The sequence below is a fragment of the Nansenia antarctica genome (assembly GCF_963989245.1).
Source record: "Nansenia antarctica genome assembly, chromosome: 2".
Lineage (NCBI taxonomy): Eukaryota > Metazoa > Chordata > Actinopteri > Argentiniformes > Microstomatidae > Nansenia > Nansenia antarctica.
Genome location: NC_137675.1, coordinates 9,136,154 through 9,154,429, shown reverse-complemented (window position 1 = coordinate 9,154,429; position 18,276 = coordinate 9,136,154). Strand labels below are relative to the sequence as shown.

The 18,276-nt window shown below is 48.0% G+C and overlaps 1 protein-coding gene across 1 annotated transcript; it reads left to right on the top strand.

The window, feature by feature from the left end:
• Window positions 1-1,506: 1,506 nt before the first annotated feature.
• Window positions 1,507-14,126, top strand: LOC308149765 (pre-mRNA-processing factor 40 homolog A-like; the record flags this gene model as incomplete). The annotated part of the gene is made up of 4 exons (XM_080522656.1): window positions 1,507-1,519; window positions 10,444-11,222; window positions 11,256-11,531; window positions 14,079-14,126. The coding sequence occupies 4 exons, from the start codon at window positions 1,507-1,509 to the stop codon at window positions 14,124-14,126; spliced, it is 1,116 nt and encodes a 371-aa protein (XP_080378782.1).
• Between the last annotated feature and the right edge of the window lie 4,150 nt (window positions 14,127-18,276).

The following is an 18,276-nucleotide window of genomic DNA, read 5'->3' as shown; positions in this document are numbered from 1 at the left end:
TGACAGATCCACAGTGGCTGATGACACCTTGCAGCCTGCCTACACCTTGCAACCAGCTCCTACAGCCCTGACTACTAGAAACTAGCTGCCTCCTCCCACCCAGTGCCAGGTCTCCCACTAAGGTAGAGAAATGCATTTATTTCCTCCTTTCAAACTAGGGAACTACCTGTTTTGTATCTGGTTTACTTTTCTGTTTGTTGGATCAGTAGTTGGCTATGGTACTGCAGACTGGCTGTCAGTGTGTGAGTGAGAGAAAGTGAGTGTGTGTGTGTGTGTGTGTGTGTGTGTGTGTGTGTGTGTGTGTGTGTGTGTGTGTGTGTGTGTGTGTGTGTGTGTGTGTGTGTGTGTGTGTGTGTAAGAGAGTGAGAGAGAGAGAGGGAGAGAGAGAGGGAGAGAGAGGGGGAGAGAGAGGGAGGGTTTGTGCTATGGCTCCCTATGCAGACTGGCAAATGTGTGTGTGTGTGTGTGTGTGTGTGTGTGTGTGTGTGTGTGTGTGTGTGAATGTGTGTGAGCGAGAATAGCAAAGAGGGAGGGTTTGTGATGGTCTTCTCCTGTGGCTGTGTGACAGAGAGAGGGAAAGTGTATTGTGAGTTTACTATGCAGGCTGGGAACTGTGTGTGTGTGTGTGTGTGTGTGTGTGTGTGTGTGTGTGTGTGTGTGTGTGTGTGTTTGTAGTACGTGCATGTACGTTTGCGATGTTGAAACTAGACTGGTAGATCTTGGCAGACTGGCTACTTGAAAAGTAGATCTTGGTTCCAAAAAGTGTGAGCACCCCTGGCCTAGACGTTTAAACACTTAGTATAAGTAGACAAATACAATTTTCATGAGTAATAAGTAAATATAAATAAGGAAATATGAATAGGAACATGTATTTATTTAGGGAACTAGTAAATACAAAATAAAAATAAGGAAAAAAGAATATTAAATAATAACAATGTTGATTGTTGTGGAACATTTAACAACATAATAACAACATTTTTAATAACATAATAACAATTAAATAGGAACAACATAATAGTTTTTATTGACGGTTATGAGACAACATTTAGGTTGTATTCTGTCTGTAGCCAGCACCGCCCGTTCTGCCTGGGGCCTGCTTCAGGTGATCTCCGATGCTCGCCCTTGCCTCCACCTCTGTGACCTTTTTTAGGTTCATGACAGCTTCTGTAATTAAATAAAGCAAAAGAAAAGTTATTTTCAAAGAAGAATCTCATTTAAAACTTTAAAAAGCAAGAGTAAAGAGCCAGATAAATTGTGGATTGCCTACTATGTGCCAAAGAAAATGTAATATGCTTGAATGTCTGGTGCCCTGTAGCTCTTGTTCCTATAGTGAGCAAATGTTTGACACTCGCCACAAAATAATCTGTAGTATGCTACCACCCACCCTAGACCCCCGTGTATGGATAGTAGAGTTGAAGCCGTTGCTATAGACAACAAACCTTTAGTGCACACCTTTTTGATCATGTCAAGTTAGCTGATGACGGTGCAGGCCTGATCAACAACAACATGGCGGCCTACAGTACAGAGGATAAGTTAACCACCTAGTATAATGCTGCCTGGAAAATTACCTCAGCATCGACAAGACCAAGGAGCCGATTGTGGACTATAGAAAGGGTAGCAAGAGGAAGAGAAGCAAAAAGCCCCACCCCTTGCAGATACAATGCTTCTTGCCCAGTTATCGGTTCCAACCTACCCAATATGATACGGTACAGGGCAGTCTGCCCAAAGGCCCTCTTGTTCCGCAGCCCCCCACCACTGATGTTGAAAAGGGACATCAGGCTATTTGTCATGCATCTGTAAGAGAGAGGAGGAAAAGCCGTTACATGACTAATGTGCATTATGGGTGAAATTATGTTATACATGAAGTCAACCTGCGTCTTTGTTCATGCATTTAAATACCTGTCCATCATCTTGTTTGTGCAGTCCCTTGCACTTTTCCCTCCGATGTTCATCATCACGGAGGTCTGTGTGGATTTTTTTTTTTACAAATCATGTACAAATCATGTACAATCATTTCAACCCTTTGAAGTTTAAATATTTTGCCATCTCCATTGAACTCATTTTCAGGTGTATTATACATTGAACTCATTTTCGTGTATATTACATTTTTGGGGGTTTAAATTTGTCGCGGTAAATGCAGCCGTAAACTTTTATTTAAAATTATCACCATGCTTTGTCGGAAATTGTCCTTCTTCAGCTCCTCCTCCTGCTCTGTGAAATCTGTTTCTGTCTCCAGCTGTCGCAGTGAAAATGTTTGCCCTGGCTCTCTCCTCCTCACCTCGTCCAAAATTTCGAGGAGTAGGCCCACAACTGTCCTCTGGAATGCTGATGTAAATCACAATGTAATAAGTTAAACAAAGTGAAAACATTCCGTGCTTAAGCAAACCGCAAAGATCTCACAAATCACAAACATGCAGATAATCGTGAGATGCATTTGAATACATACGTTTAGGGGGAGTCAGACTTTTCTGGGGTGTACCTGAAACAAGCAAGTATATTTTCTTAAAACTCTGAAGGGTCACTTTTGGCTTCAACTGGTGCAACTGAAACATAGAATCATTAGTATTCAACTTCAATGGGTTGCTTTTGACTTCATCTGTGTCAAAACAACAACAACAACAACAACAACATGTAGGACATGGGCCATATTCCACTAACGGTGGCTTAATATAGCGGCGCTAGAATTAAATGCGGCGCTCAGGGACCTCGAGATTGGTATTCAAGCCTCAGGTGATTCCTCGAATGAGGATCAGCCTTGTGTCATCAGTGTTCACAGAAGACAGGCTTACAAATCTTCGATATGGGCGCGTGCACGCAGACATAAAAAGCCCTGAAGTGTCGATCTGTCGAAATGAAGATACTCCACTCTGCAGGGGTACTACATTTGCGCAGCATTCCGAATTATTGATTTTTATGAAAACGGAAAAATAAGATGTAAAATAGTGCAATACTGCCGCAATTAACAAGGCGAGGGAAATGGTTTGGCAAGAAATTGCTGACCGATTAAATGCGTAGGTCATACTAGCCCCAGTTATTGTTATATGTTCATATTTTAATAAATGAATATTACTACTGTGGTGATATCCGCAGCAGGCTACAAACCATCACATCGCCACAATGGCCTAGTGGTATTGACTGCTGCCATAGGATTTATTCGTCATTTTATATCAGTGGTTCGAATCCCTCTACAGACGCACTTTTTACTGCATTTCGTTGTCTGAATCTAATCTAAAATCTCATCTAAAAAAGTATTGTAGGCTATAAAATTATGGTGCAGGCTAATTTACAAGAACTGACACGATTACAATGGTGTTTGAAACCTTTGCATGAAATCTTCGGTTAAATGTAAAAAAAAAAAAAATGAATGACTTAGTCAAGTCTCGAACTCGAAACCTTTGGAACTCGAGTCCGCAGCCTTAACCACTACGCCAGCGAGACCGCTGTCATGACGGCAATGCAAGTTGAGACAATTACTTTTACAATTACTTTTTTTACACTCTTTTCTTTATCTATCTATCACACTTTCAAAATATCAAGTTATCTATCACACAATCAAACTATCTATCGATCGATCACACTTTCAAAATATCAAATTATCTATCTATCACACAGTCAAACTATCTAATCTATCTATCTCATGTGAAGTGGGAACTAATATTTCCTAAAAGACACATGAGGAACTTTCGTTCAGGGTTTAGTTTCCGCCTGTGAGCCTTTTTTGACGCACGGATGACTATAGCCTGTGTTTTAGCCTGGTCGGGACCAGGCTAATTATATCTGACTCAGAAGGAGCTCAACCAAGCAGCGAATTATTTGAGCCACATTGATGGCACCGAACGCAAGCTAACATTTCCGAGGCTTAGAACTTTATCGAGGCTTAGAACTTTATCGAGCTTTGTGGAATATGGCCCTGGTGTGACAACGTGATTTGAACACGAACCTCTAGGAGTCCTGGTCTGTGCTGGTGAAGAAATGAGGGCCCTGGACCTTGATATTTGACTCAGCCTTCTATGTGTCAAGCCTGAAACATAGAATCATTTGTATTCAACTTCAATGGGTTGCTTTTGACTTCATCTGTGTCAAAACAACAACAACAACATGATTTGAACACGAACCTCTAGGAGTCCTGGGCCCTATTCCACAAAGCTCGATAAAGTTCTAAGCCTCGATAAAGTTCTAAGCCTCGAAAATGTTAGCTTGCGTTCGGTGCCATCAATGTGGCTCAAATAATTCGCTGCTTGGTTGAGCTCCTTCTGAGTCAGATATAATTAGCCTGGTCCCGACCAGTGTAAAAAAGTGTGATCGATCGATAGATAGTTTGATTGTGTGATAGATAACTTGATATTTTGAAAGTGTGATCGATCGATAGATAGTTTGATTGTGTGATAGATAACTTGATATTTTGAAAGTGTGATAGATAGATCGTGTAAAAAAAAAAAGAAGTAATTGTCTCAACTTGCATTGCCGTCATCACAGCGGTCTGGCTAGCGTAGTGGTTAAGGCTGCGGACTTGAGTTCCAAAGGTTGCGAGTTCGAGACTTGACTAAGTCAATCATTTTTTTTTTTTTTACATTTAACCGAAGATTTCATGCAAAGGTTTCAAACACCATTGTAATCGTGTCAGTTCTTGTAAATTAGCCTGCACCATAATTTTATAGCCTACATACTTTTTTAGATGAGATTTTAGATTAGATTCAGACAACGAAATGCAGTAAAAAGTGCGCCTGAAGAGGGATTTGAACCACCGATATAAAATGACGAATAAATCCTATGGCAGCGGTCGATACCACTAGGCCATTGTGGCGATATGACGGTTTGTAGCCTGCTGCTGATATCACCACAGTAGTAAATATTCATTTATTAAAATATGAACATATAACAATAACTGGGGCTAGTATGACCTACGCATTTAATCGGTCAGCAATTTCTTGCCAAACCATTTCCCTCGCCTTGTTAATTGCGGCAGTATTGCACTATTTTACATCTTATTTTTCCGTCTTCATAAAAATCAATAATTCGGAATGCTGCGCAAATGTAGTACCCCTGCAGAGTGGAGTATCTTCATTTCGACAGATCGACTCTTCTGGGCTGCGTATGTCTGCGTGCACGCGCCCATATCGAAGATTTGTAAGCCTGTCTTCTGTGAACACTGATGACACAAGGCTGATCCTCATTCGAGGAATCACCTGAGGCTTGAATACCAATCTCGAGGTCCCTGAGCGCCGCATTTAATTATAGCGCCGCTATATTAAGCCACCTTTAGTGGAATATGGCCCTGGTCTGTGCTGGTGGAGAGTCAGAGAGGGCCACTATTGAAATGAGAATGAAACATGTTAGTGATACAGGTCACTAATACAGACCTGTAAGCTTCTTACTATCAAAAGGAAGTACCATTGGAGCTCTGTGCCCTCTGTGGAGTCAGGCGTTTCTGGGACAAGCCTGAAACATAGAATGATTTGTATTCAACTGTTAAGGGTCGCTCTAGACCTCATCTGTGTCAAAACATCAACAATAACTAAGACATGCTGTGACAACGTGATTTGAACACAAACCTCTAGGAGTCCTGGTCTGTGCTGGTGAAGAAATGAGGGCCCTGGACCTTGATATTTGACTCAGCCTTCTACGGGTCAAGCCTGAAACATAGAATCATTTCTATTCAACTCCAAGGGGTTGCTATTGACTTCATCCTTGTACGGTAAACTTAAGAATAAGTCGGACATGTGCTGTGACAACTGTTGACAATGTGATTTGAAAACGAACCTTTAGTATTTCTTGCTTGTGCTGTTACATTTGTATGTTTCATCAGCACAAAAGAAAAGTAATAATCCTCAAGCTTTGTCACCAAAAGCTTGAGGATTATGACTTTTCTTTTGTGCTGATGAAACAAAAATGTAATGTCTGTGACATACTCCCGGTGCTTCATTACTACCTTCGCATAATACATCAAAATCTGTAATGTAATTTGCCATTACCTTTAAATGGCATTTCTCTGACAGGAGTGGACGTTCGGGGGTCTTGAGACACTGGGACTATTTCAACAAGAAAGGTGTTATGAGTCTTTGCAGCTCCATGACAGACCTTACCATATTCTCATGTAACAACAACATTAACATTTTTTATAATACCTGGTGTGGATGAGTGTTGAGTTGGTAAGGAAGTAGAATCTTCATCAGCTTTTCAAAGTGAAAAAAAAACAAAAATAAATCACATGATCCCATATATTCAAGTTAGTTTCACTAGGAATAAATAGTAGAGGAGGAAAGTTAGACCAGTTATATATTTAGAATACTAACTCATTACTTACATTCATCATTCTCAGGCAGGGTGTAGAGGTTCTTAGAAACTGTAAAATAAACTAAAACATTAAAACCTGCTTTCTTTGAAGTAAATGTCAGTTCAACACAATATGGAACACAATACGGAAAATGAAGATGGGTGGACTAACATTGTGGCTAGCCTACTTAACATCAAGACCGCCCCCAATCTATGGACTTTCAAGACTCTGCTCAAATCCCACTATTGCTGTGAAAAAGGCTATTGAGACGTCCTCATGCTTTATTTAGTTTGGACATTTGTCTTTGTCTTAAATGTGTGCTGTAACAAATGTTGGTTGTCCCCTATTGTTGTGAAGGCCCACAGTTTAGAGCCAGTTTAGTTTCCCCAAACCAGCCCTATTTTGCCCCTGTTATTTCTTTATTATTTTCTATACTATTCCTGTACGTTTATGAAGGTGTATGTATTGTTATTGTAATGTTTATGTATATGTTTGATGACGTAGTATATCCGGGGTGTGTCCGTGACCCGGATGCTAGGTTCGGTGGTGTATATATAGAGACGGAAGTGGTCTGTGAGTCAGTGTGTGACAAGAATGAGAGGAACGAGAGAGAGTAACGAGAGAGAAGTAACGAGAAGTCAATCTAAGATGGCGGATTCAGTAACACGCACACCGTGCAGAAGCTGAAGACGCCAGGAAAGTGATTATTGAGTTTACCACTGTAGCCCAGTTTAGTTGTGTCCCCGTTAGACAGCCTTGCCAGCAGCCGGCTGTTAACGTTGGACCACGCGAGACGCCAAACTGGACCGAACCGTCGCCTCCACGAGCGGACTGCGACCGAACGCTGACTCCATCGGAGTTTACCGTGAACCACCCGGACCTGAGCCCTTCACACCTCGGCGCGGACTACGAAGAAGGCCCTTTCCCTTCGCGTTGCTACGTCACCCCCCCCCTTTGTCTGCTGTTTCCTCGAAGCACATGCGAGCTCCAACAAGGCCTCAACGCGCTCCTTGCAGCGCCAGACTCTAAGCCTTTCCAGGCTAGGTACTGTGAGTGAGTGATTGAGTGTGTGTGTGGCCGGCGGGGAGGGAGTGTATATATCTGGGGATGTATACATCAGTTATGTAAATAAATGTGTTGTTCATATGGGATACCGTTACCGTGTGTTTAGTTGTTTGTATGCTAATTCCAAGGCTAATGCTAATGCTAATTCCAATGCTAATGCTAATGCTAATTCCCATGCTAATGCTAACGATAGTAACTGCTAGTCTAACGGTTTGCTGGCGCCCCCTGCCTGTATCCTCCTACACTGCCTATTTAGCTCAGAGTTAGTTAGATAACCAGCCCCTTCCTAAATTCTACAGTCCTTTTAGCTACTCCCTGGTTACAATTGGTCCTTCGAGCCGGATAGGTAGTGTAGTGATAGCATGGCTGAGCGCAGCCAACCAGACCAGACAGTTACCCCCCCTTCTCCGCCCCCTGAGCCCGAGCCACGACCACAGAGAGTCCCGCGGTTGCCTCCGAGGTTACAGGAGTATGAGCTTGAGCTCGAAAGCTCACTGAGTGGTAGCGAGGAGCGCACTCCACGGGATACAGTGGTCGGAGAGGCCGAGGTGTCCGCCGGCGCGCGGGTGGCTAGCACTGAGACAGCCCTCAAAGAGCACCAGCCTGAGGATGAGATGGCAGAACCGCAGGGTTTTGCCGTGGAAACGGAAGAGCAGGAAGGAGAGGCCCGGTCCGACAGCGCCTGCGGGCGGAAGAGGGAGGGCCTCAGCCTTAACGATCTGCCTCCCAGTACGGCGCGCTCGAGACCTAGCTCCTGCCGCTCAGTGGCTTCCTCCCGGTCCAGGGTTTCCGTGGGCAGTTCTGCCTCTGGGGCGGATAGCCTGCACTCCAGAGGGGTAGTGCCGCGCTGTCCGAATGTATGCGCCAACAGGCCGAGATGGCGTTAGAGCGAGAACGCCTCCAGTTCGAGCGTGAACGAGCGAGGGAACGCATCCAGTTCGAGCGCGAGCGCCTCCAGATGGAGGTGGCGGAACGCGCGGCGGAGAGGCAGATGGAGGGGGCGGAACGCGCGGCGGAGAGACAGCGCCAGGAGGCGCTAGAACGTGAACGCTTCCAGATGAACGGAGCGGAACGCGCGGCGGAGAGACAGCGCCAGGAGGCGCTAGAACGTGAACGCTTCCAGATGGAGCGCGACCGCCTCCAGATGGAGAGAGAGCAACTGCACGCGGAGAAGATGGAGGAAGTGATGCAGACCATGCGCGACGTGTGCATCAGCAGAGCTCCGTCGGCCCGTAGCTCCAGAGCATCATCCGCACGGCCCTCTCGAGTGCCATCTCCTGAACCCCCCGCCGATGGCTCCATGACCCCCGCCATGACTGTCCAACTACAGGCCCAGCTGACCACCTTGAAGGAAGAGGACCAGGGACCCGACCGCTACGCGGCCCAGAGGGAGCCAGCGTCGCTGCCCGGGAGGGGAGCCATTCCCCAAGAGCGTAGCACACCCCTAGGTCCTCCAGTGGACCAAAAGGACACCCAGACCGTCACTCCAGCCCCGATCATCCACTACAGGATGTTTCCCCAGGTGGAGGGACCCAAGTTCCCCTTCTTCAAGGACGAGGACAGGAGCCAGTATGTGGAACTACGCATCTGCCTAGACACGCTCTTGGACGATTCCTGCTCAGAGTCCTACAAATATGCGATTCTCCTTCAGCATGTGAGGAACCCCAGAGCCCACAACATGGTTCTGGCCCATGCCTCCGCACCGACACCTTACACCAGAGCGCTCGCCGACTTGGATGCCCGCTACGGTCGTCCCTGGAACCACGCCCTTGCTGAACTGCAAGCCCTCGAACAGCAGGCCCCCATCAAGGATGACCGGGCGCTGGATGACTTCGCGCTCCGCGTGCACACCTTGGTTGGAATGCTGAAGACGCAGGGCCCAGCTGGCGCCAGCGAGATCAACAGCACCTCCAACGTAGAGCGGCTGCTCCGCAAGATCCCACGCTTCCGGCAGGAGAGGTTCCGGCGACAGCAGCGCGTTCGTAACCCCGGGAAGTTGGGTCTGAGCATGGCTGCCTTCGCGGAGTTCCTACTGGAGGAAGTGCATGACACCAACGTAGACGCCATGGGTTACGCTGAGCCGAAGAAGGAGAGGGCGAAGGGAGACCGCTGGGACGGGCCGAGCTCGAACAGAGGACGCCCAGTAGGAGTGCTGCATACGGAGGAGGAGCCTCGGAGAGAGAGGAAAGCCCGACCTGAGGGAAAGGATTCCTCTCAACCCCCTCAAAAGGGACGGAGAGGTCCACCGCCATGTCCGTACTGCACCAGCGAGCACTGGTTCAATGAGTGCAGTGACTTCAACAACCTGAGTACCGAGGCCAAGCAGAGGTGGCTCGAGGAGAACAAGAGGTGCTGGAACTGTGGGCGCGACCATCTGGCTAAGAACTGCACCTTGAGGAGAAAGTGCAACCGCTGTGAGGAGGTCCACCTCAACATCCTACACGAGGTCTCCCTCGCCAGGTCCACGGAGGGCACCAGAAGCCCTAGGTCCGGTAGCGCACCGGAAGAGGCAACACCTGTCTACTACCTGGACCCAGCCCGGAGCAGCGGCTCCAAGGTCCTACTGAAGGTGGTGAAGGTCCGACTTCACCACAACAACGCTGTGTACGACACGTACGCCGTTCTAGACGACGGGTCGGAACGGACCATCCTTCTCCAGGGGGCAGTGCGCCAGTTGGGGCTCCAAGGGACTGCGGAGAAGCTGACTCTGCGCACGATCCGTCGCGACCTTAAAGAGGTCACCGGGGCGAGAATCAACTTCTCTATCTCCCCGGCGGGGCGGCCGTCGGACAGATATCGGCTTCGGAATGTCTTCACCGCAGACCAGCTAGCGCTCTCCCGCTACGACTACCCCCTGGAGAGATTACGCGCAAGATATTCCCACCTACGGCGAGTAGACCTACATCCGATAGAAGGAGCGGAGCCAACCCTTCTCATCGGCTCGGACAACGCTGAACTGATCGTGTCGCTCCGTCCTCCGCTGAGAGGACCACGAGGCTGCCCGATGGCTGTTAAGACTGCGCTTGGGTGGGCCCTCCAAGGCGCTACCGAGGGGAGAGATAGAGACGGGAGAGCTACGTCATCCCTCCATGTCCGAACCGAAGAAGCAAACCAACCAACCGGACCGCCTGGAGTGGAATCTATTGCTGCCAGTGCACCTGGAACAGTTAGTACCACAAATGGTTCACCACAGGATGACCAACCAAAGAAGAAGTCTCTGTGGACAGAGCATAAGTCTCTGGATGGGAAGACCTACTTCTACAACACAGAGACTAAACAGGCCTCAGGGGAGAAACCAGACGACCTGAAATCTCCTGCTGAGCAAATGTTGTCTAAGTGCCCGTGGAAGGAGTACAAGTCTGACACGGGAAAGCCGTACTACTACAACTCCCAGACTAAGGAGTCCCGGTGGACCAAGCCCAAAGAGCTGGAAGATCTTGAAGCGATGATCAAAGCGGAGGAGAATGGGACGGTAAAAGCTGCAGCTCCTGGCACCGCCCCCGTCCCCACTCTTCAGGTTGATCCTGCTGCTACCATGGCGACCATGATGGACATGGAGGCCATGGCGGCAACAGCTGTTGCCGAGGAACACCTGCAGGTGGCCATGCACCCTCACGTGGCCGAGGTCAGCATTGACGCACCCGTCAACTCCGTCGAGTACACGTCAGCCATGGAAGTCTCAGCCAGTATTGTAGATGCCTCCAAGGAGGAAAGGCCGGAGTTGGCGAAGAAAACGTACAAGTGGAACCCAAAAGAGGAGGCCAAGCAGGCCTTCAAAGAGCTTCTGAAGGAGAAGGGTGTTTCATCCAACGCGTCATGGGAGCAAGCCATGAGAATGATCATCAACGACCCACGCTACAGCGCCCTGCCCAAGCTGAGTGAGAAGAAGCAAGCGTTTAAGGCCTACAAGGCTAAGAAGGAGAAGGAACAAGCCAAGCAGCTCAGGAAGAGGAACTGGGAGGCGCTGAAGAGCATTCTGGACAACATGGCCAACGTCACCTACCGCACCACCTGGTCCGAGGCCCAGCAGTACCTGCTGGACAACCCCACCTTCGCTGAGTACGAGGAGCTGCAGAACATGGACAAGGAAGACGCTCTGATCTGCTTCGAGGAGCACATCCGCGCCCTGGAGAAGGAGGAGAAGCAGAAGACTCTGCTGAGGGAGAGAGACAACTTGTCCGAAGGTGCCGTGGTACTGGTGATCGATCAGTCCCTTCCACGCGCCGCCTGGCAGACAGGCAGAGTGACCAAGGTCCTGCCGGGTCCGGATGGAAGGGTGCGGACGGCTATCGTGGACGTTGGTGGTCGCACTTACACCCGACCTGTGGCACGCCTGATTGAGCTCCCTCAAATTACGGAGGACACTATCACCTCCTACCTCACGCTGCTAGAGCAGCCTAGCCAGTGTGCCTTCCCTAGTTAACTGAAACCGAGGGTTTCATGGGGCGGCTGTTGTGAAGGCCCACAGTTTAGAGCCAGTTTAGTTTCCCCAAACCAGCCCTATTTTGCCCCTGTTATTTCTTTATTATTTTCTATACTATTCCTGTACGTTTATGAAGGTGTATGTATTGTTATTGTAATGTTTATGTATATGTTTGATGACGTAGTATATCCGGGGTGTGTCCGTGACCCGGATGCTAGGTTCGGTGGTGTATATATAGAGACGGAAGTGGTCTGTGAGTCAGTGTGTGACAAGAATGAGAGGAACGAGAGAGAGTAACGAGAGAGAAGTAACGAGAAGTCAATCTAAGATGGCGGATTCAGTAACACGCACACCGTGCAGAAGCTGAAGATGCCAGGAAAGTGATTATTGAGTTTACCACTGTAGCCCAGTTTAGTTGTGTCCCCGTTAGACAGCCTTGCCAGCAGCCGGCTGTTAACGTTGGACCACGCGAGACGCCAAACTGGACCGAACCGTCGCCTCCACGAGCGGACTGCGACCGAACGCTGACTCCATCGGAGTTTACCGTGAACCACCCGGACCTGAGCCCTTCACACCTCGGCGCGGACTACGAAGAAGGCCCTTTCCCTTCGCGTTGCTACGTCACCCCCCCCCCTTTGTCTGCTGTTTCCTCGAAGCACATGCGAGCTCCAACAAGGCCTCAACGCGCTCCTTGCAGCGCCAGACTCTAAGCCTTTCCAGGCTAGGTACTGTGAGTGAGTGATTGAGTGTGTGTGTGGCCGGCGGGGAGGGAGTGTATATATCTGGGGATGTATACATCAGTTATGTAAATAAATGTGTTGTTCATATGGGATACCGTTACCGTGTGTTTAGTTGTTTGTATGCTAATTCCAAGGCTAATGCTAATGCTAATTCCAATGCTAATGCTAATGCTAATTCCCATGCTAATGCTAACGATAGTAACTGCTAGTCTAACGGTTTGCTGGCGCCCCCTGCCTGTATCCTCCTACACTGCCTATTTAGCTCAGAGTTAGTTAGATAACCAGCCCCTTCCTAAATTCTACAGTCCTTTTAGCTACTCCCTGGTTACACCTATTCTATTGTCCTTACGCTCTACTCTATGACTATGAGGCTGGGAAGACAAATCGGCAACACACTACATGAACTGAATTGAGATTATATAGAAAAATAGTCATAGTACCTGGTGTTGATGACTGCAGAGGAGAGTCTATCATTGTAGAGTCATCAGTGGCTTTTGAAACAAAGATCAAAGCACATGAACAACTTCAAACAGGAACAAGTAGCACAGAATGAGAGGAAAGACCAGTTATATTTTAAAAATACAAACGCATTGCTTACAGGCATATTCTTCTTTGTCCTTTTCTTCTATTTCAAAGAGGTCCATAGAAACGGATCGTTAAAAGGAAATATCGTTAAAATGTGCTTTCTTAAATACAAATTAATTATTAAATTGAGATGGGTGAACCAACATTGTGACCAAACTCACATGGATTTGGGGGGCATTTTTTTTTTGCATTTGCTTCACAGAGGCCTTCTGCAACCCTGCAACAAATATACTGATATGAACAATAACTGCACATGATTGTTGTAATAACAAAATAGACAAGCTATAAAAATTAAAACATACCTTGCACATAATCAACATAGTTTCTTTTTTTAGGGATGCGCTGAGAATGGCGCGCCATGGTAGCCTGGAAATATTAATGAATATTATTAAATATTGAATGAAACTTAATTTCGTATACAATTTTGGCTATGTTATGAAAATAAGTGCATTTAAAATTAAGCATATTTACCAAGAGAAATAGTCACTCTATTCCGTGCAGCAGTGGGAATATGGCTAACCCCTGTAAGTGTGGAAGGCAGGCCGCCTTGCGCCGCAGGTCTCCTTTAGTAATTACTCTTTGCTGAGCTTCATTCCTCGTGGTCCGCTCCACATAGGCAATGTTAAGCAGCATGGAGTTGCATGGACGCGCCATATGGTGGCACTTGTCTCTGCCGATTGGGCACTCGCAGGTGCTGTACCTGACTGACTGACCCTCAACGTGCACCTGCATTGAAAACAATGTTATCCCTAACCACCCTTACATAAATAACTTACTGCTAACTTAACTCACCTCAGCCAGAACATGGCATATCATCTCAACTAGCTAACTACTGCTAACTTAACTCACCTCAACCTCGTAAATCTTTTTTTTCATGGATGCCTGGACACTACCCTTGATAATACCCCCTGAGAAAACCGTGACACTAACCACTTTGTTGGAATTGAACGAATTTAGACCCTTTTTAACTCTCAATGGTGCCTCACTAAAGAAAGACGTGATCGTGAAAAGGTTCACAGGTTCAGCCATTGTTGACTAACTTTGTAATTGTTAGCTAGTTATAGATAGTATGATAGTATAATAAAAGTGTAATGGTAAGTTATCGCTAGTACAACTGTTATTCTGGTGCGGAGAATTTCTGGTTTGGCCCCGGAAGTTCCTAAACGTCACGTGTGACGTCAGACTTAACAAGCGGATAGAGCTGACTACGATAGTTATGGAGATAAACTCCAGTTCTATGAGCGGAGCTCCGCCCCATAGGGGAGCTCTGCTCCTATTGGTTTACCCCGCTACCTAAAGCTCTGCTCCTATTGGTTTAGGGCCCTGGGCATCCGCGATGCAGAACTGCGTGGATGGCCCGGCCGCGTCCTAGCGATTCCCACCCGAGTTGGGGTAGACCACGCCCCGAGTTGGGGTAGACCACGCCAACTTCTGGAATATGTAGGGGTGTTCTCTGTATCTTGTTCTTCCGCCCCGCAGGTCGTTCCGCAACCCCATTGGATTTTAGCTTGTGACGTAACACGGGGTGCACGATTAGATATAGGTTACCCATCTCTGTATGCAACTCGGCGGCGCTGAGTGTGCCGCGGGCCAACGGTCAATGTTCGCCGCGGGCACGGCCGCAAGCGGCCGGGCGCGGCTCTTATTGCCCTGTGGGGCCTGGAACGTGCGCCTATTCTTGTGTGTCAGTGATTGTGTTTGTGTTTGAGAAAAAAATAATAAAAACACCCCTACATATTCCAGAAGTTGGCGTGGTCTACCCCAACTCGGGTGGGAATCGCTAGGACGCGGCCCGGCCGATATCAAATGTTTTGGCCGCGGTCTGCTGAAATAAGTTAATTTCAATGAAAATCACCAGAGACAAAATTACAAATATATATACACTCTGTATATTGAACACTCTGGACCATTGCTACTGTACAGCTCGTCAAGCCTACCATTCTGTCCCCCGTGCTGCACTGGGCTACAGTGACCACATCCTCATACACCTGATCCCTCGCTACAGGCAGAGGTTAAAACTCTCTAAACCTGTTGTACGGCGATTCAGGGTGTGGTCCAGTGAGGCATGTGAGCGACTCTGCGCCTGGTTGGAGAGTGCAGGCTGTGACCAGGACTTGGTGGAGTGGGCGGGGCCAGAGGCTGGTAACAATCTGGATGTATACACAGACACTGTTACATCATTTATCAGCTTTGGCGAGGAGGTGTGTGTCCCCCTCCGCTCCAGGAAGTCCTTCAACAACGACAAGCCCTGGTTTTCATCCCAACTCAGGCGTCTGAGGTCAGAGAAGGAGGTGGCTAGGCGCAGTGGGGACGAGTTCTACTGTAGGTTTGAGAAAGAGAGGTTCCCGCCCACCCCCGCCCTCTCCCTCCACACCCCCCGGCTACAACCACCACCCCCGTCCCCCAGGGGGGCCAATGTCCCTCCTGCTACCCCCACCCTCCCTCCCCCCTCCTCACCCGCCCCGCCCACCCCCACCCCCCTTTCCCCACCCCCTCTCTCTGTCACAGTGCGAGAGGTAAACAGACTGTTTAAGAGGCAGAATCCCCGGAAGGCAGCTGGTCCGGATTCCGTCTCTCCCTCTGTCCTGAAGCACTGCCCCGACCAGCTGGCCCCGGTGTTTACCCACATCTTCAACGCCTCGCTGGAGCTGTGTCACGTCCCAGCGTGCTTCAAGGCATCAACCATCATCCCCGTCCCCAAGAAGGCCAAGGTCACAGGCCTCAACGACTACAGACCCGTCGCTCTGACCTCTGTCGTCATGAAGGTCCTGGAGCGCCTTGTCCTGGCCTACCTGAAGCTCATCACGGATCCTGTGCTGGACCCCCTGCAGTTCGCGTACAGAGCCAATAGATCCACGGAGGACGCCGTGAACATGGCTCTGCACTACGTACTAGAACACCTAGACACTGCAGGCAACTACGCCAGGATCCTGTTCGTGGACTTCAGCTCAGCCTTCAACACGATCCTCCCACACATCCTGGAGCACCAGCTATCCCTGCTGCAGGTGCCGGTCTCCACCTGCAGGTGGATCACGGACTTCCTGACTGACAGTTCTCAGCGGGTGAAGCTGGGGAAGAGCATTTCCAGCTCCAGGTCCACCAGCACGGGCTCCCCGCAGGGCTGCGTCCTGTCTCCAGCACTATTCTCCCTTTACACCAACAGCTGTGTCTCCCGCCACCCCTCGGTCAAGCTCCTGAAGTTTGCAGACGACACCACCCTGGTGGGCCTCATCTCCGGGGGGGGACGAATCTGCCTACAGGGGTGAGATCGAGGGGCTGCAGAGCTGGTGCAGTTTAAACAATCTGGAGCTAAATGCTCTGAAAACAGTGGAGATGGTGGTGGACTTCCGAAGGAAAGCAGCCCTGCCCCCTCCCATCACGCTGGGAGGTACCCCGGTGGCCTCCGTGGAGTCATGCCGCTTTCTAGGCATGACCATCTCCCGGGACCTAAAGTGGGAGCAGAACACCGAGGCCCTCACAAAGAAGGCCCAGAAGAGGATGTTCTTCCTCCGGCAGCTGAGGAAACTCAGGCTGCCGAGGTCCATGATGGTCCAGTTCTACACGGCCATCATAGAGTCCATCCTCACCCACTCCATCATCACCTGGTTCCCTGCTGCAACGACCAAGGACAAGGCCAAGTTGCAGCGGGTGCTACGTTCAGCAGAGAGGGTGATCGGCTGTCCCTTGCCCTCCCTCAACTCCCTGCATGACACCAGGGCTCTGAGGAGGGCAAGGAAGATCATGGCAGACCCCTTCCACCCCGGCCACGGCCTCCTCACCCTGCTTCCCTCTGGAAGAAGGTTGCGGCTGCCTAAGGCACTGAAGGCCCGCCACAGGCTCAGCTTCTACCCCTCAGCCGCCAGGCTGATAAATGACTCTGGCTTCCCCCTCCCCCCCGCCCCCAAGTCTGTCCAGGACTGAACTGGACTCACTGTAAAAACTCTGCACTGCACTTTATACCGCACTATCCAATGCACTGTTGTCTGTCCTGTGTTGTTGTTGTTGTTGTGTTGTCCTGTTTTTTGACATGTGAAAAAAAAGTATAAACGCACTTGCTGTGGTGACGAAGCAAATTCCTATATGTGTAATGCATAGTGGCAATAAACGGTATCTGAATCTGAATCTGAATTACACACAACAATACTCACTGAAAACAATGTTCAGGGTGTGATGTTTTTTTTATTTATTTATGGAACTATACCACACACACACACACACACACACACACACACACCACAATCATTTGCAACAAGTGTCTTAAATTTTGAGTCGTTATGTTTAATGAATGAAGCCAGGTGTGTTCATTGTGTTCAAATTTTGCTGACTGTGGCAAGCATTTTGCATCACATGAGCTTTAATTTGAGAATTTGAGCAGAGTTTTTTGCAACTTGTGTTTTAGCAAGACAAAATGTGTTTAGACTTATGAGAAAAGGAGGATTGTGTTTTGTGAATTGTGTCTTCATGTGAAATGTGTTTATGGTTTTGGCAAATGGGAGCTAGTTTTATTAAATGTGTTTAGAGAACTGGTCATTTGGTTTAGAGAATTGGCTTTTGTGTATTAGCAATTGGGAAAAACTGTAATTAGATCAATGTGAAAGTCAATTGAGAATATAAGTTCAAAATAAATGTAATAAGGACGCTTAGTAACTAGCTAGATAAACATTACCACTAACTCTAAACTAGCTTGCTAGCTAAAGTTACCTGAGGTAACTTACCTCTAAATATGGATCTGACTGGGGCTAAGTTAATTTATTTGAGGGGGTAAACACACACTTTATTTGTTTTTTTGCTTTGAACAAATTACTTACCAACAAGGCATCTGCCTATGGTCCTAGCGGTCACCAGCAACTAGACTCACTGAACATGTAACTACAGAGATGTGTGAAACCTGGACATAAACAAAACCTTCCAAAAGGGTTTAGGCAAGGCAAGTTTATTTGTATAGCACATTTCATGCGACAAGGGCAATTCAAAGTGCATTATATGCACACATTATATAAAGACAATAGCCTACAGTAAGAGGAGTAAGTAAGATTTGTATGTATTGTATGTGTTATTATCCATATTCTAAAGGCTTGCTTAGATTAGTTTTAGATTAGTTTTTACTGATTAGATTTCTATTCTGGAAAAGTCTGTATATTTTACAGATTACAATACAAATTATATATAATGTATAACCCTAACCCTAA